This window comes from Emydura macquarii, unplaced genomic scaffold (genome assembly GCF_026122565.2).
Source record: "Emydura macquarii macquarii isolate MOO-44397 ecotype Brisbane River unplaced genomic scaffold, CSIRO-AGI_Emac_v2 contig_1676, whole genome shotgun sequence".
NCBI lineage: Eukaryota > Metazoa > Chordata > Testudines > Chelidae > Emydura > Emydura macquarii.
Window position 1 is genome coordinate 1 of NW_027131813.1, and position 25,612 is coordinate 25,612.

Sequence of the window (25,612 nt, forward strand, 5' to 3'; positions counted from 1 at the left end):
CAGAGTCTGGGTTTGTTAGCTGAGGCAGTAGGTGTAGACGTTCCAGCTTCAGTCCCTGCTCTGTCAGATTTATGCAGGAGTTGTGTCACAGACAATCACTCATGCATTTGGTAACTGGTCCCACGGTCTTGCATCTCCTCTCGAATCTCCAGCTGTGGGGCTGAGCTGTGGGTGGGAGCCGCAGTGCTCCAGGAGGCCCTAAAGGCTTCTCTTGCACACCCTGACTCAGCCTTGGAGCAGAGAGAGTGCAAGGGAGGTTTGAAAAGGAGACAAGGACTCAAAGAGGATGGGGGAGGCTGCCTCAAACCCTCAGTGACACCTTGGCTCCCACAACCGTTGGTAAAGTTAGAGGAAATCTCGACTCCTGCCCCACCGTCAATGGCTGCCTAAAGGTTGCTGATGGGGAGCATTTGTGCACACAGCATGCTCTGTGGCAGCCCTGTACAAAAATTCACAAGAGCTATCAAATAAGCCAACCATCTTCACCTGCACTAAAGCCACCCAGTAGCTTTAAATGTGAAGTCTCCATATCTGAAAATAATCTGCACATAGTCAAATAGCTGGATATATTTTAAAGAAACCTTGCTGAGGGCGCAGGAACAAACCATCCTGATGTGCAGAAAGAACTGCAAATATGGCAGGCATCCAGCTTGGCTTAACAGCGAAATCTTCGGTAAGCTTAAACACAAAAAGGAAGCTTACAAGAAGTGGAAGCTTGGACAGATGATATGGGAGGATTATAAAAATACTGCTCAAGCATGCAGCGGTGACATCAGGCAGGCCAAAGCCCAACTGAAGTTGTAGCTAGCAAGGGATGTGAAGGGTAACAAGAAGGGTTTCTACAGTTGTTAGCAACAAGAAGATGGTCAGGGAAAAGTGGGCTCCTTACTGAATGGGGGAGGCAACCTAGTGACAGATGATGTGGAAAAAGCTGAAGCACTCAATGCCTTTTTTGCCTCTGTCTTCAAAGACAAGGTCAGCTCCCAGACTACTGCACAGGGTACCACAGTATGGGGAAAAGGTGAGCAGCCCTCAGGGGTGAAAGAACAGGTTCAGGACTATTTAGAAAAGCTGGATATGCACAAGTCCATGGGGCCAGATGCAATGCATCTGAGGATACTGAGGGAGTTGGCTGATGTGATTGCAGAGCCATTGGCCATGATTTTTAAAACTTGTGGTGATCGAGGGAGGTCCCAGATGACTGGAAAAAGGCAAATACAGTGCCCATCTTTAAAAACAGGAAGGAGGAGAATCCGGAGAACTACAGCCCAGTCAGCCCCACCTCAGTCGATGGAAAAATCACAGAGCAGGTCCTCAAGGAATCCATTTTGAAGCACTTGGAGGAGAAGAAGGTGATCAGGAACAGTCAGAATGGATTCACCAAGGGCAAGTCATGCCTGATCAACCTGATTGCCATCTATGATGAGATGACCAGCTCTGTGGATGTGGGGAAAGCAGTGGAGGTGACATCTTGACTTTAGCAAAGCTTTTGAGATGGTCTCCCACAGTATTCTTCCCAGCAATTTAAACAAGTATGGGTTGGCTGGATGAATGAACTGTAATGTGGAGAGAAAGCAGGCTGGATCATCAGGTTCAAATGCTCGAGGTCTAGGTGGCAGCTGATATCAAGCGGAATGCCCCAGGGATCGGTCCTGGGACCAGTTTTGTTCAACATCTTCATTAATGATCTGGAGAATGGGGTGGATTGCACCCACAGCAAGTTTGCAGGTGACATGAAGCTAGGGGAAGTGGTAGATACCCTGGAAGGCAGGGATAGGTTACAGAGTGACCAAGACAAATTGGAGGATTGGGTCAAAAGACATCTCATGAGGTTCAACAAGGACTAGTGCAGAATCCTGCACTTAGGATGGAAGAAACCCATGCAGTGCTACAGACTAGGGACCGACTGGCTAGGCAGCAGTTCTGCAGAAAAGGACCTGGGGGTACAGTGGAGAAGAAGCTGGACATGAGAAAGCAGTGTGCCCTTGTTGTCAAGACGTCTAACACGTATTGGGCTGCATTAGTAGGAGCATTGCCAGCAGATCGAGGGAAGTGATTATTCCCCACTGGTGAGGCCTCATTTGGAGTATTATGTCCAGTTTTGGGCCCCCCCACTATAGAAAGGATTTGGACAAGTTGGAGAGAGTCCAGCTGAGGGCAACAAAAATGATTAGGGGGCTGGAGCACAAGATTTGTGAGAAAAGGCTGAAGAAGAGAAGAATGAGGGGATTTGATAGCAGCTTTTAACTACCTGAAAGGGGGGTTCCAGGTAGGATGGAGCTAGGCTGTTCTCAGTGGTAGAAGTTGGCAGAATTAGGAGCAATGGTCTCAAGTTGCAGTGGTGGAGGTCTAGGTTGGATATTAGGAAAAAGTTTTTCACTAGGAGGGGGGTGAAGTACTGGAATGGGTTACCTAGGGAGATGGTGGAATCTCCATCTTTAGAGGTTTTTAAGGTCTGGCTTGACAAAGCCCTGGCTGGGATGATTTAGGTGGGGTGAGTCCTGCTTTGAGCAGGGGTTGGACTAGGTACCTCCTGAGGTCCCTTCCAACCCTAAACTTCTGTTATTCTATGAAATTAGCTGATTAAAGTTTTTGCACAAAATGTCACATGGAGCTGGATAGACAGTCTGGCAGAGAGACATTTACTACTGCCCTGCAAAAGCACCGGTTCTGCTGCACAGGAAAAGAAAGAGACAGGATCGAGACAAAAGCTGCATTTCTAAAAGAGAAAAGCAAGCAGGCCCACGACTAGCTTTTCCCCTTCTGAGCTATATTTCTATCAATCAACCCTTTCTTCTGCCCTGTGCAGGTCATTCTTATGAACGCTGTAGCTGATCCCTCATTGTCAGCTGGGTGTTGTTTCTTCTTTGGCTGTTGCTGTGTGAGGCCTGATAAGCACCTGTGCTAGGAAATGTCCTCTCTAGGCAAAAGTCAAGGCACTAAAATGAATACAGAAGTGTGCAGGGCTGGCCGCTGCCTCACCCTTACCCTGCTTTTGTGGGTTTTTTAAAAAATAAAAAAGCACCTGGCATTGACACCAGCTGTCCCTTAAGGAAAAGCAGCAACTTTTATAAGCTTTTCTTTAATGGTGAGATTTCCTGATACCCGCTTAGCTTTGTGAGACCTAGAGAGGGGGTTGTGGAGTCTCTGAAGGGCTGCTGAGCTGCATTACAGTCAATGCCCCTTCCACCTGTGTGTCTTCACTGCATTCCTCAGAATAGCCAGCCCTGCCTGCTGCCCAAGAGGGGAACAATGTTACAGGGCTCATCTGTGCTCAATTCCATGTGACATGCAGCTCTAGTCCTAAATCACAGTTTCCCACCCCTACGACACTGCAGGCTTACAGACAAGATACAAGCACCTTGTTGTACTAGTTGAACAGGACGACTTTACTTTTACAAAACCAGGTTAGGAATAGCACAGAATGCGCTAGGCCATTCTAGTTTATGTTGTTCTTATGCTGTACTCAGCACTCTAGTACAGCATGACCACACGGGCAGCTGCTGGGAGAAACTGAGATGCCCCCTCTATCTTTCACAGCATACAGAAACCCTGCAGGAGCAGCCAGCTCGCCCAGGGCTCAGCTATATTTAAAAACTTGGCCCAGTGTAACTAAATGCCTTTAGGCCTTGTCTTACAATGGTTTAAGCCTCACTTAATTTAATAAATGATCACATTAAGATAAACCAGTTTAATCTCTGCTTAATTTACCAAATTACTCAACCAATTAAAGCGTATTTTCATTAGGGCCTAACTAGATTGTTATGCCCGTGTGACTGTATATATTCTACCACTGACCAAGTCCTACTGTCTGGCTAGCATCAGCACGCGGCTGAAGAGGAGTTGGATGAAGATTAAGCCCAGACAAACTGTTATTGCCGAGGGGTCAAAGGCAACACTGAAGCGCTGTCTGTCCCCAGAATATGATCCTACAACAAAGATATGTGCCCTTAAATACTCAAGGTAGGGTAGAAAGCCTAGCCTCTTTGCTGCTATTGGAATCTCTCATAACATGGGCTGCAATGAAAGACACCCTAGCCACAACAGCTCTCTAGGAGACTGTGCCCCAGATAATAGAGAGGCGGCTACCAATATAGGAACCATGCCAGACTGATCATCTTGGCTGCCTCAATCATATGCACCTCTGTACTTTGGTTTATAAGCATCAGCCTTGAAAAAGGTGCAATGGGTGCAGAATGTGGCATCTTATCTCCTTACCAACTGCTGCTCCCACCCCTGGGGCGCTAGTGGATGTAAAATCCAAGGTAAGGTTCTGGGCCTGGAGCCCCACAGGGATGTTCTCAGCATTAACTTTTGGGCCTCTGGAGAGTCACTGGGCTCCCCAATGCCTCAGTTAGGCACGGAGCATTGTTGGGGAGGGAGGGCGGCTTAGGACACACCCCTCCTGCAGACATCTTCCATTGGCTGCTTTGGGCCCTGCCTTACTTAGTGTGTTGGCTTTTGTGAAGCATGGTCTTAGGCCCCTCTCTCCCACAGTACATTGTACAGGGGCCTGGGTGCCTATGTCTGCTTGTGATCTACAACCAGAACCCCTCCCCCATCCTGCCTGTGTGGAGGTGCCCCCACCCTCTGTAAGTTTTATCCCAGTGGTTAGAGCGCTCTGCTGGAAAGTGGGTTCAATTCCCCACACTGGCTGATGGGGAAAAAGGCACTGAACGGGTTGGGGGGGGGGTCTCATCTCAGGAGCATGCTCTAGCCCCTCAGCTAAGTGACATTCTGATGTTGAGTGCACGCAATCTCTCCCTATTGAATTTACAGATAAATAATTAGACTCATGGGAGCATGAGGAACTAGACGCCAGGTTTCCCACCTGCCAGGTGGTTGCGCTAACCCCTGGATTACAGAGCCACTCTCATTCAGGTGCTCTCACTCTCGGGTCTGCTTAGCTGCTGCCTAACCTTGTGGATGCCTAAATTCCCCAGGCATGTAACTTCCTGCCAGCAACGTGTCCCAGTGCCTAAGTTTCTGCCGGTGCACATGTGCAAAAACCACCCAACTCCTGACATCGCAGAGCTGCTTGATAACCTACCTCACCCCTTAAGTCCCAGCCCGGGGGCTTCTCACACTAGGCTTTCCCATGTTAATCACACTTGGGGGCTGTCCAAGCTGGCTGACATTCCTCAAAGCATGCCTTGAGGATTGGGCCAACAGCTTGGGGCAACCAGCTCAAGAATTTTCCAGACTGGGGCCTGTGTCAGCATATTCTCATAGCCCAGTGTTACAGCACTCACTAGGGAGACTGTTTTCACTGCCCCACTAAATCTTCCATTTAGCCCAACTGGAACAGCTCCAACTGGAGAGATTTGAGAGCCCCATCTCAGAACAGCATACAGGCTGGGGGTTAGGGCACTTGGCTGGGCTAGAGGAGACCAAGGGTCAAGTCCCTGCTCCAAATCAGGCAGAGCGGGGATAAGAGAGATTCACTTTGTAGCCCAGTGATTAGCACACTCACTGGAGCACTGGGAGACCCTGGTTCCAGTCCCTGTGCCACTGAATATTTATTTATACCAAATGGAACAGCTCCACCAGGAGGGAGAAAGTCCCACCCCAGAATATTCTAGTGGTTAGGGCACACAGCTGGGCTATGAGACACTCAAGTTCAAGTCCCTTCTCCAAAGCAGGCAGAGCAGGAACTTGAAAACAAATCTTCCCCCTCCCAGCTGAGCTGGCTAGCTCCGGGCTATTTATCCTAATTGCACACTTTCTCTCTTTGGTTTTCATGTGAAGGGCCTGACGGGGAATGGCTTAGGCCCCTCACTCCAAAAGCAGGCTCACAGCTGTGAAGCCCAAGCAGAGATAAGCACCTCCCTCTAGCCCACAGGCAGGTGGCTGATTACCTTTGGGGGTGAGGCTTAGGCCACAGCCCTCTCCTCAGCACTTCCTCCTAGCTCATTTAACCAGTTGCGGCTCAGCATGCTGGGTTCTATGAATCCCATTTTTAGGCACCTAACTCTTCCCCCGTACTGTATACAGAGGCCAGGCCTACTCTGGGACTGATTCCACTACACAGCAGGATCTAAAAGGTAGGGCAAAATCCACAAAGGGGATTTAGGGTCAGCATTGCAATGCCTAAGATCCTATGATGACAACTGCAGTGTAAAACCCTAAATAGAACAAAAGAGAGAAACAGAGACAAACTGGACACTGAACTTGTGCTTTCTGCATATAGCTGCAGTGCTGGATATGACCGGCACTTAAACAACAGGGAATGCATGGCTGGCTGTGATTTCTCCCAGTTCTTAAAAGGAGGGGCTTCAGCTCTGCCCTCTTTTACAAGTCCAAAGGTGCTTGCAATTAATTATGAGAGTCTAACTAGTTCTTAGACATTTAGCTACCTGATTTGCAGGAAGTTTGACAGCTAAGTGAAGACATTTACATCTACGCTGAAATTATGCTCATAAACATATGCAGCCTTGAAAAAAAAAAATCAAGATCTTGGAGGATTACTGAAAAAAATCTCACCCAAACAAAATAAATTTTCAGCCTGGAGAAAGTCTTTACATCAGAGAAGCAAAATATGAGACTGAACGGGGGACCAGGCTAAAAGAACATGCCCAACATAAAGCACTGCTAAAAAAACAACATCTTCCCTGATGAAGTGTTTGTACCCTGAATAATTTCTGAAAAGGAAAAGAAACCGTGGTATAGAAGAAAAAGACAACAGACTGAAAACAATGCTGAAGCCAAGAAAAACCTCTTTTTATGGACTTTAATTTTTCCACAGGGTAAAATCCATCAAGGAGGAGGAGAAGGAAAGTGAAAAGAGTCACCTCTGCCCTTACTAAAATGAGGCCCCACGCTCCAGTGCCTCAAACTGAACAGCAGCCTTGACATTTGATGGAGCAGGAAGTGCTTTCTCTATACCCTGCTGCATTATTGATGGGATGGGTTGAGGCCTCCGTATTTATTTTCATGCCACAATATAACCCTTTCCTTAGCAAAAGGCTGAGACAAAAATCACAGGATATTACACAAGAGAGAGATGGGCTAAGAAGTTGTTGCATGCAATTTAATAACCGACAGAGAAGGTAGAAAGGTCAAATCTTAAGAGACCATTCAGTGAAGGGGGGACCTGCAGAGCCACTAAAAAGATTCTTGTAATAACCAGTGAGGAAGTAGCACAGGCCCCCAGTGCTATGTGCTATAGAATAAACATAGAGCAACTTCCAGCTGAGACAACTCAGCACTACTTAGTTACGAAAGCTTCTTTATAGCCCCTCTGGCTGCTGGCTACAGGTGTGGTCCATGAGGGTTGTGGTTTGAAGTCTTGGCTCTGGTAACATGCAAGGTGCACATGCTGATAGGGCAGAGAATGAGAGTGAAAGCTGAAGAGGTGGCTTCACATGGCCCTCTGGGGACATTTTCTATTAGCAATGCCAGCTCCTGCCTGAAATACTGACTTTAAGGCTGGGCATCTCTAGGTATAACAAGAATATCCAGAGTTAGAACAGTAATGTCAATAATATTTTTAAAACAGAGTTTTGGAAGGGATGTTATCCAGATGACATTCTTCTGTAATAAAAAACTCAAACACTCTGAATCATCTGCATCCTTTTTAAGTGTCCAGCTTTCACATCCATACAGGAGGGTTTACCATATGTAGCACTTCAGCAACCTAGTGCAGATGTGTAATTTAAACTTTCAACAATACAGAAGCCTTTGCAAGTTGTTGAATGCATTTTTTGCAAGTTGTATCCTTTTCCTGATTTCTTTATTGCATCTTCCCTCTGATGTTATCAGATTCCCTAAACAGGGGAAGCTATTCACTCGTTTCACCACTTGACTGTTGAGATATAGATATTGCCTACCTTGTGTATTTCTATGGTTACTTATACTTTTGTCTTTCTGACATTAATCATCATTCCGTATTTCTTGCTGGCATTATTCACATCAATAAGCATGTTCTGAAGTTGTTCCCTAGTCAGAGTGATGCAAACTAGGTCATTGGAGTATCTTATGTTGTTGATGTATATGCCACCTGTATATGCCCTGGTTCGTATCTTCTAAACATTCCCTCATTATACCTTTTGCATATATGTTGAATAGCTGTGGACACCTTTCTTGATGTTGCAACACTCAGCTATTCCATAGTTCATTCCGATTGCTGCTTTCTGTCCCCACCACAAGCTTTTTATTAATTGTAGATCTTGAAAGTCAGTACTACCTTCTTCAAGAGTATCCATTTTGTCATGTTGGATTTTATCAAATGCCTTTTCTAAATCCACAAAGCACATACAGATTTCCCTTTGCACTTCTATCACCTGCTCACGTAAGATCCTCAAGGCAAAACCTGCCTCCCTCTTCCCTACTTCTAGGCAGAAACCAATCTGGCTTCCGCTAATTCTTGCCTCAAGATGTTGATGTATCCCTGTGCCATGCTAATGAAGGTGAACAACAATGAACTATAAACCTGATAGTCACACACAAAATTTTGTTGGGGGGGGGGGGGGAAGGCAATTATTGCTGAATGTCAGACTTCCCATTCCTGAGCAAGCTCACAGAAAAGCTAGCAAAAGGTCAACTATTAGCTCATTTAACTGAAGCCAACATTTTAGACTTTGCACAATCTTGATTCAAGCCGGGACATGGAATTGAAACTGCTTTAATGACACTGATAGAGGATCTCCTTTGGTCAATGAATAGAGGACAGACATTCTTTCTCATCCTCCTGGCCCCCTCTGGAGCATTTGACACTGCTGACCACGAGATACTGCTGTCTGACCTGAGAGACAGCAGAGAGACCTGTCTGACCTGTCTGTTGCTTCCCACAGAATTTTGAATGAAGGTCAAAGTCTCTGTCCTTATCTTCAAAGTGGTGGCCTGATTCTGGATACCTAAAAGACTATCTAAAGCTCCAGGGAGAAAACCAGGGTTGACAATTTCACTTCTTTGGCACAATGGAACTCTCAACAATAAGAGTAAAGCTCGTCTGTGCTGAAAGCAGAACTTTCTCTAGGGGTGGTTCGAGACTGTGGAACGAACTTTCCCAGGAACTAAGGACCATCATGAACATCACCACTTTTCCAACTGCAAGGTGCATTTCTTTGACCTTTCCTTCTTTAATATATACACACAACAACAGGTATAAAAAGCTGTACCAAACCAAAACACTCCAGTGTTTGAAAAGCAGGCTGTCTGTGCATACCATTAGAAAGCAAAACCAGCATGGTATTTTCCTACCTCTGAGTTAATCTGGTCTGTGTGCATTTTAGCCGCTGAACCCAAGTGCAGGACACCATTAAGAAGTCCACACTTAGATAATAAAAAGTTTATTGTCAGGTATTCTATACACAATTCTATTAAAAGATTCTCTCCAGAAAGGATGTATGTCAACAGCCGGCCCATATTTCTCCTCTTCCTTGGTTAGGTGTGCGTCAGCAGACGTCGGAGCAGCTCTAGCCTCTGACCCTAGAAGCCGATGTTCTGAAGCGGCAATAGATTATGGTGGCAGTCATCCTTACTGAATGGAAACATGACTGCAGGAGCAGTCTTCAAGTTAATCGCGTATGTCTATGAGCAGCTATTACATGTGAAGGCTCTGGGCAGGTTAATTTATAAGAATAGCATTGTAAAATGCTGAACGCTGTACACATGGCTTCCCTTGATTTCCACCCCAGTTCAGACTGAAAGACTGTAAAAACTGAAAAGCCAGCAGAGTTCAAGCTGCTTCCCTCCTATCAGGCAGGGACACACTCTAATACATTCCGTTTGGTTTTTGCTGCATGGCTCCTATTGACTTTAATGAGTCAAGCAACTAAAATCTAGCATAATGTTTTTCAAAATATACTTCTGAGTGCCTGATTATTGCAGCACAATGGGTACTCAGAAGCCTACTCTGCCCCAGGATTCCCCAATACAGAGGACTGGGGAACAGTGAGTAAAGAAGCTGAACACACACAGCCTCTACACACTGAGTTTGTAGCTTGAGACACTTACTCTGATTGTTCTGAAAAGGGGAATAAGACTTTTCTTAACATTTCTCATTGATGGAATGATCCAAAATCCAGAGTCTGCCCTAGTGCAGTTGGTCAAAATGTGAATCTCAAAATCTTGACAATATCCAGGGAAATTGTTTGCAACCCCCTCCCACCCCATCGCCACATACACCTACTCAAAAAAAATTAAATCTTATTGCTCAGTATAGAGAGAGAGACAGCCAGCCCAATTTAAAAAGAGACGCATAAAATCATAATGCAATATTTTTGCTTTCAGAATAGCCTGCAAGCCCAACTTCACCTGACTGCAAGCTTCCCATGGCCACGTTTTAAACATGATGCTAGTGACATTATAATGGAAATGCTGATGGATCTTGAGCAGGATGTTCAACTAGGCACCCCTAAAACAAGAACCTTTAATCAGCAAAACATCACAGCCCTTCTCATTTCAATTGCACCAACTCCATCAGTACCATGTCAGCTAATGAGATTAATGGCCCTCTCATGAGATCCACCACCACAAGGGACAATGGGTGGTCTCTCAGGAGAACACCATCAAGTCCTTCCCAGTAGATTTCAATTTATGGCAGCAGATTGCAGCATAACAAATACTTAGCAACAAGCAGACCTCAGTTTTAAGCTTTCATTCCTTCTCCTGAGCTTTCTTGCCAAGGTTAGACAGCATTATCTCTGCCTTGCTCCCAGCAACATGCCTGTGTGAAGATAGGATGCCAGTGCCTCTGGTTAAGGGCATCAGTTCAGCCTTTTCACCATATATGATCCTTCCAGCTCATAGCCGATCTTCCTGTAATAATTCCTGGTGCCAACTCCTGCGACAAAATAGAGCAAAATTCATCAGTGCAGTGATAGATGGCAACAAATCAGGCTACCATGGAAATCAGAGATTCACAGAAAAGTGATTTTCACTCATGAGACAGGTAATGAAGGAGAGTCCAGCAAAGCTGCAGGATACAGTCCTGTTTTTCTGATGGGTTCTGGAGACCTTTGAACAATGAGGTTTTTGATAAGCTGCAGAGCAACATGGTGTGCACATCACTCCTGGGGGAGGGATATGTCTGACCCTCAGTTATGTGAACATCCCCCCCAACTGTGTTATGCTACACTGGGAGAGCAGTGGGTTCCCAGGAGGAAGGCATGCTGGGTGGAGACCTTCACCAGCCTACAGTCCCTGCATAATGACCAGAACCCCCGCCTCTTTCCTAGTATAATACCTCCCAAAATCTTTGGGACTGAGCTAGTCTCCAGGCAACCTCTGCATGGGGATGGACTTGTCTCCTTGGAGCTAATTTATAAAACAGACAGGTAAATAGTTCACTACAGCAACACCTACTTTCCTACAACTTGATGATAAGGCACAGTGGTAGATCACCGGGGTTCTTAAGCTTTTTTTTCTGGGCCCCCCCGTTGAAAATATTTCAGGCTGTGATGACCCCCCCAAAAAAGTGACAACCCCTCCCCCCCCCCCCGCCATGCCACCCATCCCCCCCGCCATGCCACTCTTATTTCTGTCCTGCTACTGGGGGCGGCGCTGCCTTCAGAGCACCCTGGCTAGCAGCTGCTGCTCTCTGGCCACTCAGCTCTGAAGGGCTCTGGCTGCCAGCTGCAGCCATGGCATGTGCAGGGACTGATGGCTTTCGACCCCCTCATAATAACCTTGCAAACCCCTGAGGGCTCCCAACCCCCCCCTTTTGAAAACCACTGGGCTAGAATTTTCTCTCTTAGGCCCCTGTGAAAAGTGCTCACCTCACAGAAAGTCCAAATCACTGGGAGTCAGGTGCCTAAATTCCTTGGTGTAAATCCTAGCCACTGGGCCTTCCAGGCTCCCACCACCTATGGGCTGTGGGTAGTTAGGCATTAGCGTTCTGGAAAGGCAGTGCTCTGCTTTTGAGGATAAAGGTGTAGGAACTTGGTAAAACAGCTGAACTGAGCCACACTCCTGCCCCTCCTCCTGTGAAGTGGGATGACTGTGAGCAGGGATGGAAGGCTACAATTAGAATAACCATTTAATGTTCCTCAGTATCAAGAGCTTAACTTGTCCTAAGTTTAACAAAAAGCAGAAGACAAGCCCTTGAGAGGCAGAGGTGCAGCTGCAGACATCATTACAGAGAACTGAAGAGCCCCGAAACCCAGCAAGCTCTGTCCTCACTCACAGAAATAAGTTTGGCTCCACTTTAAATGGACAAGTAGGCTCCGCAGTCACAATTCAATTTCCTTGTTAAAGGGGAGGCTTTTAGAATGCTATTGTTCTTAAACAGGCTCTTCTCCCTCCTCCTCTTCCTCTTATCTTCCTTAATAAGATCCTGTGGCAACCAACTCCAGGATAAGCCCAGTGGCCTGGAAGAACACTGGCTTTTCAATAACATTCAGCAGAGGGGCAGCATTACAGGCAAGAGTAATAACAGCTGCCCCCACCTCATTGCTAATTATACACAGATGCAGGCATTAGTCATCAAATGAGGCTAAGGGAGGACAAACAGACAAACCCTTCTCAGTGCATTATAGAACTGTTGGCAGTCTGGCTCTTTACCTATCCAGGAATTAATCACATTGCTACTTAATCAGTCCAGTTAGCAACCCTTCTGTTCCCATGTGCACAACATTTAGAGTAAGTTTGCCTTTAGCCAAGTTAATTCATTGGATGTTCATTTAAAAGCATTTTCCCTGGACTTTATTTTTAGTATTGCTACCAAATGGCTTAAATGTTTAGCATCTCTATAGAGTTGGATGTTTGCAAAGAACTGCAAAAACGCTAACACCTTTGGTGAAGTAGGTATCACCACCATTTTACAGGTATGGAAGCCGAAGAAGAGAGAATAGAAGAAAAGTATCTTGCAGACAAACTTCCCCACACTGAGCATGCTTTTCCACGAGAGAAGCTCTGGGAGTGGGTGTTGCTACATCCTGGCTGAGAGTCAGATCCAAAGTGATAGGCTCATAGACTCATAGAAGCCAGAAGGGACCACCATGATCATCTAGTCTGACCTCCTGCACATCACAGGCCTCAAAACCTCACTCACCCACTCCTGCAATAGGTCTATAACTTCAATTTACAGAGAATTAATCATTTACTCTAGTTCAAACCAGCAAGTAACCCAGGCCCCATGCTGCAGAGAAAGGTGAAAAAAACCCCAGGTCCCTGCCAATCTGACCTGGGGAAGTATTCCTTCCTGACCCCAAATATGGTGATCAGTTGGACCCCGAGCATGTGGGCAAGACCCACCAGAAAGACACCTGGGAAAGAATTCTCTGTAGTAACTCAGAGCCCTCCTCATCTAGCATCCCATCTCTGGCCAGTGGAGATATCTGGTGAAAGCAGTCTCAGATAGGCCATGTGCCATTGTAGGCAATCTCATCACACCATCCCCGCCATACATATATAAAGCTGTCTTAAAACCAATTAGGTTTTTTGCCCCCACTGCTTCCCGTGGAAGAATGTTCTAGACAGTCACACCTCTGATGGTTAGAAAGCTTTGTCTAATTTCAAACCTAAACTTGTTGATGGCCAGTTTACATGCATTTGTTCTTGTGCCAACATTGGCCCTTAACTGAAATAACTCCTCTACCTCCCTGGTAGTTATCCCCTCTGATGTATTTGCAAAGAGCAATCATATCTCCCTTCAGCTTTCGTTTTGTTACATTAAACAAGCCAAGCTCATTATGTCTCCTCTCTTAAGGTAGTTTCTTCATTCCTCTGATCATCCTAGTAGCCCTTCTCCGTACCTACTCCAGTTTGAATTTATATTTCTTAAACATGGGAGACCAGAACTGCACACAGTGGTCTCACTATTGCATTCTATAATGGTACTAACACTTCCTTGTTTCTACTGGAGTTACGTTGCCAGATGCATCCCAGGAATGCATTAGCTTCGTATTGATGGCTAATAATCATCCTGTGATCGACCAATATACTCAGGTCTTTTGCCTCCTCTGTTGCTTGCAACTGTTAAATTCCCAATTTAAAGCACAAATTCTAGTCATTACTCCCTAAATACATGACTTGCACTATTACATTTCATCCCAGTTCTATTACTCCAGTTTTCAAGATTGCCCAAATCTTCTTGTATGATATTCTGGTACTCCTCTATATTGGCCATACCTCCCAACTGTGGGTCATCTGCAAATGTTATTAGCACACTCCCACTTTTTGTACTAAAGCCATTAATGAAAAGGTTAAATAAAATTTGTCTCAAGACTGATCCCTCAGGAACTCCACTAGTAACCTCCCTCCAGCCTGATAGCTCACCATACAGTACGACCCACTGATCTCCCCTTTAACCAGTTCCTTGCCCACCTTTCAAATTCTCATATTAATTCCCATCTTCTCCAATTTTACCAATAAATTTCCATTTGGAACTGTATTCAGATGCTTTATTGAAATCCAGGTAGATTCAATTTACTGTATTTCTTTTGTCTAGAAAAATCGCTTATCGAAGATCAAGTTGGTCTGGCATGATCTACCTTTTATAACCATGATGTATTTTATCCAATTACTGTTTACATCTATTTCCTTAACTACTCTCTCTTTCAAAATTTGTTCTAATACCTTGCATACAATTGCAATCTTACCTTGTTGTTGGGAACCTTATAATCATAGAAGTGAAGGGCTGTAAGGGACCTTGAGAGGTCATCTACTCCAGCCTCTTGCACTGAGGCAGAACTAAGTATACCTAGACCATCCTTGACAGGTGTTTGCTTAATCTGTTCTGAAAATCTCTAATGACAGGGATTTTACAACCTCTCTTGGTAACCTATTTCAGTATTTAACTATTCATATTGTTAGAAAATTTTTCCTAATATCTAACCTATAATCTCCCTTGCTGCAGATTAAACCCATTCATTCTTGTTCTGCCTTCAGTGGATATGGAAAACAATTGCTGACCATCCTCTTTGTAACAGCCCTTAGCGTATTTGAAGACTATTATCCGGTTCCCCATCAGGCCTAGTTTTTCAAGGCTAAACATGCCTAGTTTTGGGGGATTTTTTTCTTTTTACTTTTTCTCAACAGGTCAGATTTTCTAAACCTCATAATTTTTGTAGCTTTCCTCTGGACTCTCTCCAGTTTGTTCACACCTTTCTTAAAGTCTGGCACCCAGAACTGAACAGTAGTCCAGCTGAGGCCTCATTATTGCCAAATAGAGGAGCACTATTACCTCACAGTCTTTCAACCCACCTTATGGTAATTTTATCTATATCACATTTCCCTAGTTTGGGACTATGTCAAAAGCCCTACTGAACTCAAGATAGATCACATCTACAGCTTCCTCCCACCCACTAGGCCAGCAACCCTGTAGAATTGGAAAATTAAGTTGGTCTGATATGATTTGTTCTTGACAAATCTATGTTGGCTATTATTTACTATCCTTTAGGTATTTACTATAATTTATTCCAGTATCTTAGTTAGGTATCAAAGTTAGGTTGACTGGTCCACAATTTCCTAGGTCGTCTCCCTTTTTAAACAAAAGTATTAAATTGCTAACAGTTCAGAAGTTGCTTTGGCTAAGTATTAAGTATACTAGGGTGCATTTCACCAGGCCATGCTGACTTGAATATATCTAATTTATCTAAACATTCTTTAACTTGTACTTTCCCTATTTTGGCATGCCTTTCTTCCCCTTTGTTGTTAATATTAATTGTGTTAAGCACCTAGTCACACTTCACCTTTTTAGTGAAGTTTCTTTTATGTCCCTTGTTAGATGTAACTCATTTTGTGCCTTAGCCATTCTGATTTTGTCCCTATGTGCATGTGCCGTTTCATCCTCAGCAATTTCTCCATATTTCTACTTTTTGTAGGATTCCTTTTTGATTTTCAGGTGATTGAAGAGATCCTGATGGAGCAATATTGGTCTCTTACTATTTTTATCTTTTCTTTGCATCTGGATAATTTACTGTTACACCTTTAATATGTGTCTCTCTGAGAAACTGCCCACTCCCCCAAACTCCTTTTTCCCTTAGATTTATTTCCCATGGGACTTTACATACCAGTTCTGAGTTTGTTAAAGTTAGCTTTTTTAAAATCTATTGTTGTTATTCTGCTTCTCTCACTCCTTCCTTTCCTTAGACTCAAACTGCATCTTTATGTGCCTGTTTTATTTGCCTGCTTTCAGGGGTAATTGACCTCTTCTGAGAAAAGGCATCATTCACATGGTAACCCATTCACATCATGCCCAAATATAAAATCTGAGTGAGATTCTATGGGCTTGTCTACACTATGGGCTCTGCGGCGATCGATGCAGTGGGATCTCTGGTCAATCTTTCTGGTCGATGCCATTAGTCCACCTCCCCAAGAGGAGCATGGCTGCGTCGATGGAAGGGCGTCTTCTGTTGATGCGGCACCATGAAGACGTTGTGGTACATCAGTGTACAGTGGTACATCAACTGCTCCTGCCAGTGTAAATCAGCCCTATGGCCTATGATATGCACAAGATCAGACTAAATGATGAAAATGGTCCCTTTTGGCCTTAAAATCTATGAATCTATGAAAGACAGTCCCAGGAGAAGGAAAGGGACTTCTAAAATCATAAGAAGTGCTATTTGCTTTGTCAGCATTTCTAAAACAAAAACTTAAGTACATTGGCAAGGTTTCACAGAGTCTAAGTCTCTATAAAGCCAAACAAAAATGCACAGCAAAAGCCCTACAGATCTCCTGCCACTGCTCACTGACCTCTCCTCGGAGGGTTGGTTACCTCTGACTTTTTGTGAGCTGTTACCTTTGCAAATATGTTGCCTGAAAAAACATACCTTGCATTCACTCTCAGAACAGTTCAGACACATAGGGAAATGTGACAGAGATCTCTGCCAGTAACACAAAGAAGAGACGCCCTGTCATTTGACCAAGAGAGTATTTCATTTAAAAAGATTAATGAAGCCTCATTTATTAAAAAAAACTGTTGAAACTGAAGAACAATTACTAATTCTGTTCTCTAGCTTTAAGAACACCTTGATCGGAGCTATTTAAATGTCCTCTTGGGGAGTTTGTGGGAGGTTTTAAAGGTATTGCAGGCTGTGTCAGAGGCTCGTGCTGTGTGCACTAATCTCTGAGTTATTAAAAAGGGCTAGTTAGGTGAGAACTCGTCTTCATTTGAGGGCAATAGGTTCCGATCATTAACAAGACTGATTTTGCAACTCGGCTAGCCTGGTGCCCCAGGGGAAGACATGACACTGCCAGGTGAGGAATCTCAGTCTGAATTCCTTTTGAGGTTTTTTGATCAAAATTCAAAGCCAACAATTTATTTCACAGAGCTATATCTTTCAACAAGAGACACTTTTCTGAACTGGCTCAGGAACAAAAAGTGGGAGGTATGAGAATCCTGTTCATTCCCACTGTGAACAGTTGTCAAGCTTTAGAACCCAGTGTGTGGAAATGCAGAACTATTTTGCTGACTTACCTTGACAGCGAGACCAGGGCGGTCTCATAAGTGTTTCTAAAACAAAAAACTATAGGAAAGAAGAGGCAGTGCTAGAACAAGTCATCGTGGGAAGGCGCTCAGGTTAATATTTTATGGTAAGTACAGAGACCATAGAAAGTAGATGTACATTATTAGGAAAAAGGCTTTTTCCCTAGGCCTTTACAGTAGCGTTCTGCTTTCTGAGAACTTCCAGTTCCACACACAGGTCCAATTATATAGGGGAGTGTCAGGGTTTCAATTAATGGATGAGAAAATGGTGCAAAGAGAAAAATTTAAATGTATTAGGCACCAGGGAACTTTATGGAGAACGGAGAGCCAATATGCAAGAGATGGGCTGCATTTTAACCAAATCAGAAGGGACAGCTGGCACAGAAAGTTAACAAGTTTATGGGGGATTACTTAAACTAAGAGCTGGGGGAAAGCAGAAAGGTACTGAGGAACACACCAGTCAGACAAAGATACCCACTAGAGATATCAGTAATACAAAAGTATCTGTGTCTGGTGAAAGATAGGTAAGGATAAGACTTTGTCACTGAGGCCACAGATTCTATGACTTCCAGATACCTCTGTCAAATTATCCTTTTCAGCTTCTGCCCTATGACCTGGGGCAGCGGGGCAAAGCTGTCAGCTTCTGAGGGTTGTGGGGCCTCAGGGGACGGGGGAGAGTGGCAGCTCTCAGCAGCTGTGGGGACCACACCTCCGAGCTACCACTGGGGGCTCTGTTGCTGTCAGCTTGGGCGGACGGTGGGGACCCTGTGGCTCCGAGCCCCCAGCCACGCTATTGTCAGTCAGGGTGGGTTGCAGGGCCCTGCAATTCAAAGCTGCTGCAGGGGGAACCTGGTGCTCTGAGCTGGAGCCTTGCAGCTCCCTGCTCCTGCGGGCAGCGGGGGTCCCTGGGGCTCCGAGATGCGCAGCTCCTTGCTGCCATGGTTGATGGCAGAAGCCTGGAGCTCAACTGGTCCCTGAAGATGCCAGGCAGGGGGCCCCGCATCTCTGAGCTGCCATGGAGGGTGTGTGGGGGGGAAGACGACAGGTAACCCCTGCGGAGGAGCTCTGAGCCTCCGGGGCAGGGGTGCTGGACCCCACCCCCTGTACTCCTGTCCTGCAGTAGGGCTTGGGCTCTCATCCCAGTTAGCCCAATTTTGTCATGGTTATTTTTAGTAAAAGTCAGGGACAGGTCACGGTTCCATGAATTTTTGTTTACTGCCTGTGACATGTCCGTGACTTTTACTAAAAATAACTGTGACAAAATTTTAATCTTAAGTAGAGGTCAGAAAAATGTACCTCTTTGGAAAAATTACAGGGTGTCTGTCTAAAAATAAATAAAGTTAAATAAAAATAGATACACAGCCAAAAACAAGACTGTCTCTCTCTACACAAATGAAGAAAGTTTGACAGTAAAAGCAGGTGAATTGGAATCTCTGGCAACAGAAGAAAAGCTTAACATAATATGCATTGCTGAAACATAGTGGAATAATAGATCAATGAGACATTAATAACTGTGTAAAAGTTGTACAGAAAAGAAAGGTCATGGACATGGGAGTAACATTACACATGAAAGATTCCATAGTATCTAATGAGAAAATTTGATAATGAAAAGGACCAGATAGGAGAATCTGTACAGATACAAATTCCAGGAGAATACACAGAAACTAGCAGGGTGAAACTGCCGGCCTCCTGGTTGAGAAAAGGAAAGTGCCAAGGGAGATTAAAGAGGCAACTAATGAAACAATACACAATTTCAACTACCCACAGATAACTTGGTCGTATGTCACAATGGGTCATAGGTTAGAGAAGCAATAAACTTAGCGTGTCTATAATATATTTTTACAAGATGTGTCTGGTGTAAAGATCTTAGTGGTGTGTCTCTTCTCTTTACTACTCACTGCTGCCCAGGCAGCATATATATCTACAACACATCTTCCACCCAGCCAGCTGACGGGCCTTTTTCAGGTGAAGCTGCCCAGACAAAGCCCAACATTCCCATCACTCAAAACCATGCTGAAGAGGTCCAGAATCATCCATCAGTAATGGGGTAAAAGTCACACACATATTGGATTGAGGAGATATTTTTAAAAACAAACACAGTTATTTGGATTTGTTGTGTGGGGTTTCTAAGCATAATAAGGACTTCCTTGAAATAGCTTGAATTATTCACAGGACTTGGCTATAAAACAAGCCCTGCTCGCTGTGGTTGAAAAATCCTTCCTCAAATTTGCTTTGAGAATTTAGACTGAAGCAACTCTAACCCTGAGGCCATAGTTGCTCTGAACAGCCCAGTCCACAAAACCAAATGTCCTGCGTAACATAGTTGGAATGCTAACTGGGAATTAAAACAATGATGCTGAAAATTTCCACCAAGCATGGCATGTGGCAGTCTGCCTGTTAAACACAGATCAGTGTAAGCATATCACCCCTGTGATCCCATCTCTACACTGGCACCCTGCTGAATGAGGAGTTACTTTTCAGGTCCTTAATGGAATGGGACTGGGATCTCTCACTGTTTGCCCTGGGCTCATCAGGAATGCCACCTCTGCTGGAAGAGGGAGGACTTGTAGAGAAAGGGGATAGAACTATTTTGTCAGCTGGCCTATGACTACAGAACTCCATCCTATCTTAGCGTTTTCTATAGTATCTATCACTGTAGCACAGTGATCTTCACTATTTTTCAAGCAGGGACCACTTTGGCAAAAACCCTTCAATATGAGAGCCACATCAACTACTAAATTAACACGGTTGCTATGGTGATATTACGGTTATTATACAACTGATATACTTAGATGTACTTATTGGCGCACAATGTACCATCTGGTTAATGTGATATGTAAAGAAGGCGGACTTTGATAGGCTCGGTACATAGTCTAATGTTAAAAATAAAATAAATTGGAATATAATCAACTAGTCGGGGAGCCACACTTAGTGTCGATGGGAGCCGCCACTGGCTCCCGGGCCTTGCAATGAAGAACACTGCTGTAGCACTTGCATCTAAGCACTTCCAGGTAAATTAGGCCTACTTGGCAAGGTCCCTAGGGAATTTCATGGGCTCTTTAGTTGTCCTCCCACAAGAAGTCAGAATGATAATGAATTTCAGTGAATTCAGGACAAATATAAGATCTAGCTTTTTACCTTAGCATTTCTATAGTAAAAACCAATCTACTTCTCTCTGGTAAGGGGAAAAGAGGACCTCAAGTGAACTGTCTATCAGAGTTAAGTATATTTTTATAAGGGCTTGAATACAATGGTGCTAGATTCAGTATAAATACCAAAAGTGAACAGAATAAAAGGTGAGGGAACATGAACCCTGCATTTTGCCTGGCTAGCAGATTAGAAAAAGAGGAAGCAACCTGAATTATACTTGAACTGGGTGAAAATCAGGTGTAATTATGCACATTCCTACCCTTATCAATGCCCTTTTCTTCACAAAGACAGAACATAAACCTACTCATCTGACTCAGTCCTGCCACACAAGAATATACAGATGCAGACTCTCAAAAGAACCTTTAACCACTGCTTGGTCAACAGATTAAGTGAAAATGAGATAATTTTAAGATTATTAAAAAGGTACTACTAGTTCATGACATTTCCATAGCAGACTCACTAAGACACATGAGAGAATTAGCTGCATATAGGGCTTTACATCATAAGGCAACAATTAAAATCTTTACAGACAAGTAGACTTAACACATGATATCTCATAGCTCCCGCTCAAAATATGTCTGAAAAGTGTGTTTGGCAGAATTCTATTTTCATTTTTTAAATAATTTTGACAGATATCAATGTTTATTTTTAAGCATTTTTTCTAATTATCTATTTAAATTTTCACAATTGTGCAGAATTTTGGGTTTTAAGGATTTTTTCCTCAATTTTTATCAATTTACTTTTTCACAATTGTGGGAAATTATGGGGGGCGTAATATAGTAGAGGGGGTCAGACAATTATTTATGACAGCAGATGTTGGGATTCAAAAAATTAAAGCTTTATAACTGTTAAAACACAAACTGTCAACATCACGTTAAAATATACAATGTAAATATCCTTAAATCAACCTCTAATAAATTCTCAAACTGCATTTTTCTTACTTTGCTTATCTGTAAGTTTCATAGACAGAATTTTTTTTTGTAAGTTTGTGGGTATACAAAGAATTTGACATTAACTGACATTTACTGATAAAAACCTAATCCTTCCAAGCCTACTTAAAAGCATTCAGTGGAACATGCGATATGATATAGAAAAATTCAGCTTAGGCATATAGAATGAAATCCTCAGATTGTTTCAATCCATTAATGTGCCAAATGCAATTCTAATTACAGCAAGATCTCCTCTCAGAGGCTTTGCAGGAAAAAGGACTTCCTCTTAGGACTGCACAATATGTTGCCTTAAGCATAAAGCAGCGCAGGCAAGATGTGAGAACTTTCCTCCAAGTTCTATTTGAGTTCTATGCAGAACGTTACTCAAACGTGATCTTATTATAAAGGTGCTAGAACAATTTCTTTGGTTAGTGTTCAGAGTACTTAAAGGAAGGAATAGGAAAGAAGTTACACAGCTCTGCCAGAACCCCAAAGATTTCACCTGAAATCAGCAACACCGCTCCAATCACTCCAACCCAAAGAGGACTGGATGGGGCTGCTTCCTTCAGTACCAGCCAAGGACGTTCCTTCATTCATGCAGATACAACTGCTGACCAACATCCTGACATATCTCCCCAAAAGGGCAGAATATACTGCCTTTGCTGCACTGCCACCTTTGATGGTCCAGAAAGGCACAAAAGGAACACAAATCTACTCCGTCAGCCATGTGTGCAACTCCAGCTGAAATCAATGAAGCTTAGATACCACAGTGGCAGGTAGAGAGAACTGACCAGGAGATTTGGAACCAGCTATTGTCACTAGGCAAATCATAATACTATTTATTTAAAATAAAAGTACTGAAGGATTAAAGGGAATAAATGGAAGGAAGCAAGAACTCAGAGTGAGAGCTCCTGATCTTCCCCCATCTATGACATCTAGCGCAAAGTTAGTCAATAGATTTACACAACCAGAACGTATTAAAAACATGTCAATTCAGTCATTTAAAGATGAGATGCTTAATGTTTTAAAATTTCTTTTCAGCCTTAAGGGATCTTTTGGGGGGCATGAGTGTTAAAGAAAAATCAGCAAACACAGCAGAGTCTTTCAAGAGTTTTGCTGTTAGCTAAAGAAAACAGTATCAGATTTTATATCCCTCCCTCTTACCTTCCCCAAGATCTCTCAGAAGAAACTTTGCTGAGTTCAGAAAAACCTACTTTAACAAAGTGTAAAAGCCACTTCTTGCATTCAACACCTTGGTATTTAATCCAGGATTTCAGATCAAAATAAAGCATAAATTTAGCAGTAAACTCTTGGCAATTTCTCAATAATAATGTAATGTAACTATGTGTAATTTTAAAACTCTTGTTTGGGACTAGCCTTTACTTATACAAATAATGTTACTGGAGTCAAAGTCATGACCAGAACTACTTGAATGAACAAGATTTGGAAGATCTGGCCCTAAAAACACATCAGTAATGGGAACATAGATCACTGCTATGGCTATTCCTATTCAGCCCTAGCATCTTGTCTCTGACAGTGGCTATTACCAGCTGCTTCCGAGAATTCTGGCTTCTATTGTGAAAGTATTGCAAAAAAAAGCATCTAGTTTCTGTTTGTTCCCATTCATTAAGACAAAACTAATCAACCTCATTTCATCATGCCTATCTACTTCAAATATCCACCCTTGCACAGGATCAAGTGATGTAAATAACTAGAGGATTAAATAGGGAAGGCTGTACGTCAAACTTAGAATCCCTGAGAGACGCAGTCATGATGTTTCCAGCCCTAACATAGCACTGCACGCTTTCCAGCTGTCCTCTGCTTTGCCACGATACATGCAAGCAGCTACAAATGCATGCACGACAGTTACAGACCTCTAGCTGACAGTTTCAATTTGACCCCAAGAGAGCAACTTGCCAAACACAGCAAAAGGAAACATGAGGGAACAGCCACCTTGACACTGTTGTCTTCTTGGGTACTGAAAACTAATCTCAAAATTTGTTGTACTGGCAAGATGATGGATTAAATAAAATTGCAGCATGAGCTGTGAACATATTTGCTGTCCAGCCCCTTGTCTGGATTGCCTGGTTTGGCACTTACACTTTTCACAATGCCGTGTTTCTTCTTTAAAGAAAATGCAAGTGTGACATAAAAGATTCTCAATCACTAACTTCCAATTACAAATAAGAGTAAACAATTAAACAAGCATAGAGAGGAAAAAGCATAAAGAGGATCTGAAATAGTATTAACAAAATAAAAAGGAATCTGCCTTTTGGGAAATGTGGGACTTAAAATAAAGTTCTTAAATTAAGAAAAGAATTGATTAATAGTCCCTACACTAAGTTAAATAATCACACAATTTTTTAAAATATAGATTTTGGGTAAAATTTTCAAAAGCACCCAAGTTACTCAGCAGCGTTGGCTCCAACATGACTTAGGGTAGATGCCTTTGAAAATGGGACTTAGATGCTTTTAAAAACATTACCCTCTATCTTACAGTTTTGTCATCCTTGATTTTCAAACAAGTTTCTAATGGGAACGCAGATTCATTCAGTTCTATTTTGAATAAGAGACCTTGTTGAGAAGAACAAATTTAATGGAAGTTTCTGTAGAGAGCCACAAAGTCCCATTCATTCATAGAGGCAATAGGTGGGAATGGCATTTCTAAAAAGTGCTTTGAAAATGCCTCTATTTTAATGTAGCTAGTTTTGATATCAGAACTGAGCACTGGAGATGCTCTTTAATATTTTAATTTATGTTAATTTTATGGTGGTTAAAGGCACCATATTACAGCACTGGAGAGGACGTTTTCCATCCACAGAACAGATGCAGCACGGGGAGCATTTCCACAAAGCCCCTGGTCAATATGCCTAAAACCTGTTATGAAAGGACTAAATTCAGGGCTAAAAGGATAGTTCAGTCTCCATGACCTCTTGGACTGAGGCAACCAACAAGCTGCCAATTAGCATCAAGGATGGTATTTTTGTGAAGTAGACACATCGAAGGTTTTTAATTTGGCCCTCATCACCATAGTATCTGAGCACCTCAGAGCATAATGTATTCATTCTCACAACAACCTTGTCAGTTAGAGAAGTACTGTTAACCCCATTTTACAGCTAGGGAACCAAGGCCCAGAAAGGCTAAGGTCTGGTCTACACTACAGAATTAGGTCAACGCAAGGCAGCTTACATCGACCTAACTATAGAAGTGTCTAAACGTAAATTTTGCTCCCATTGACGTAACTGCCCTGCTACACTGACTTAATAATTCCGCCTCCACGAGTGGCAGAGAGCCAAGGTCGATGTAGTTAGGTTAATGCACTGTCAGCATACACAGCATTGCTCATGTCAACTGTTACTGGCTTTCAGGAGCCATCCCACAATGCACCACACTGACAGTATAATCGATACAAGGACTCCTGGTGAGGACATGCACTGCCGATACAAGGAGCAAAGTGTAGACACACACAAACTATGTAATTACTGCAGCAGATAGGTTGACTTAATTTTGGCGTAGACATGGCCTAAGTGACTTGCCTAAGGTAACATATAAAGTCTGTTTTAGAGCATGGACTTGAAGCTGAGTCTCCCAAATCTTAGGCTAGTCCCTAATCACTGGATCACCTTAACTAGAGTGAAACTCAGCAACTCACTGCACACAGGCCCCTTAACAATGATGAGATAAGGACTTTCAGTCTCTGCTGGCATGGGATTGCATCTGGACTGGTGACATGGAAATGAAAAGCATGGAAATGTACTGCATTAACACTTCCCCCAAGTCATCCAATTCCCTGCCCTCTAACCGATGTTAAAATCCACAGTTATATAAGGTTATTTACATGGTGCTGTAAACAAACATACCTACACTTTACAGAAAATGCAAAGAGACATGGTCCCCCTTCTCCTCCACCCTACCCCCCTGAAAAACTTACCATCTGGTTGAGGCATATGTGATAAACAGGACTAACTGCGTAGGTACAAGAAGGCAGTGCAAAGATCATCTCATTTACTGTACAAATGAGATTGAGAGAGGGAACTCCCATCATACAAACAGTAGGGGAAAAACCCTTTGACTTTGTTCACTGATTTTATCTTGCTTTCTGTAAGTTACAGGTTTATTAAGTGCACAGAGTAATTTAAGATATATGAGCTTTAATCTATGA

General features: G+C 43.3%; 1 protein-coding gene across 1 annotated transcript in view; it reads right to left on the reverse strand.

Moving 5' to 3' along the window:
* Positions 1-8,851: 8,851 nt before the first annotated feature.
* Positions 8,852-25,612, reverse strand: part of ELP3 (elongator acetyltransferase complex subunit 3) — a 138,057-nt gene continuing 121,296 nt past the window's right edge. The window contains exons 15-16 of the mRNA XM_067556155.1: positions 10,585-10,786; positions 8,852-9,444 (exon numbers count right to left, since the gene is read on the reverse strand). Of these exons, the coding sequence (XP_067412256.1) occupies positions 10,710-10,786 (77 nt within the window). The 3' untranslated portion in view covers positions 8,852-9,444; positions 10,585-10,709. The remainder of the gene's footprint in view (positions 9,445-10,584; positions 10,787-25,612) is intronic.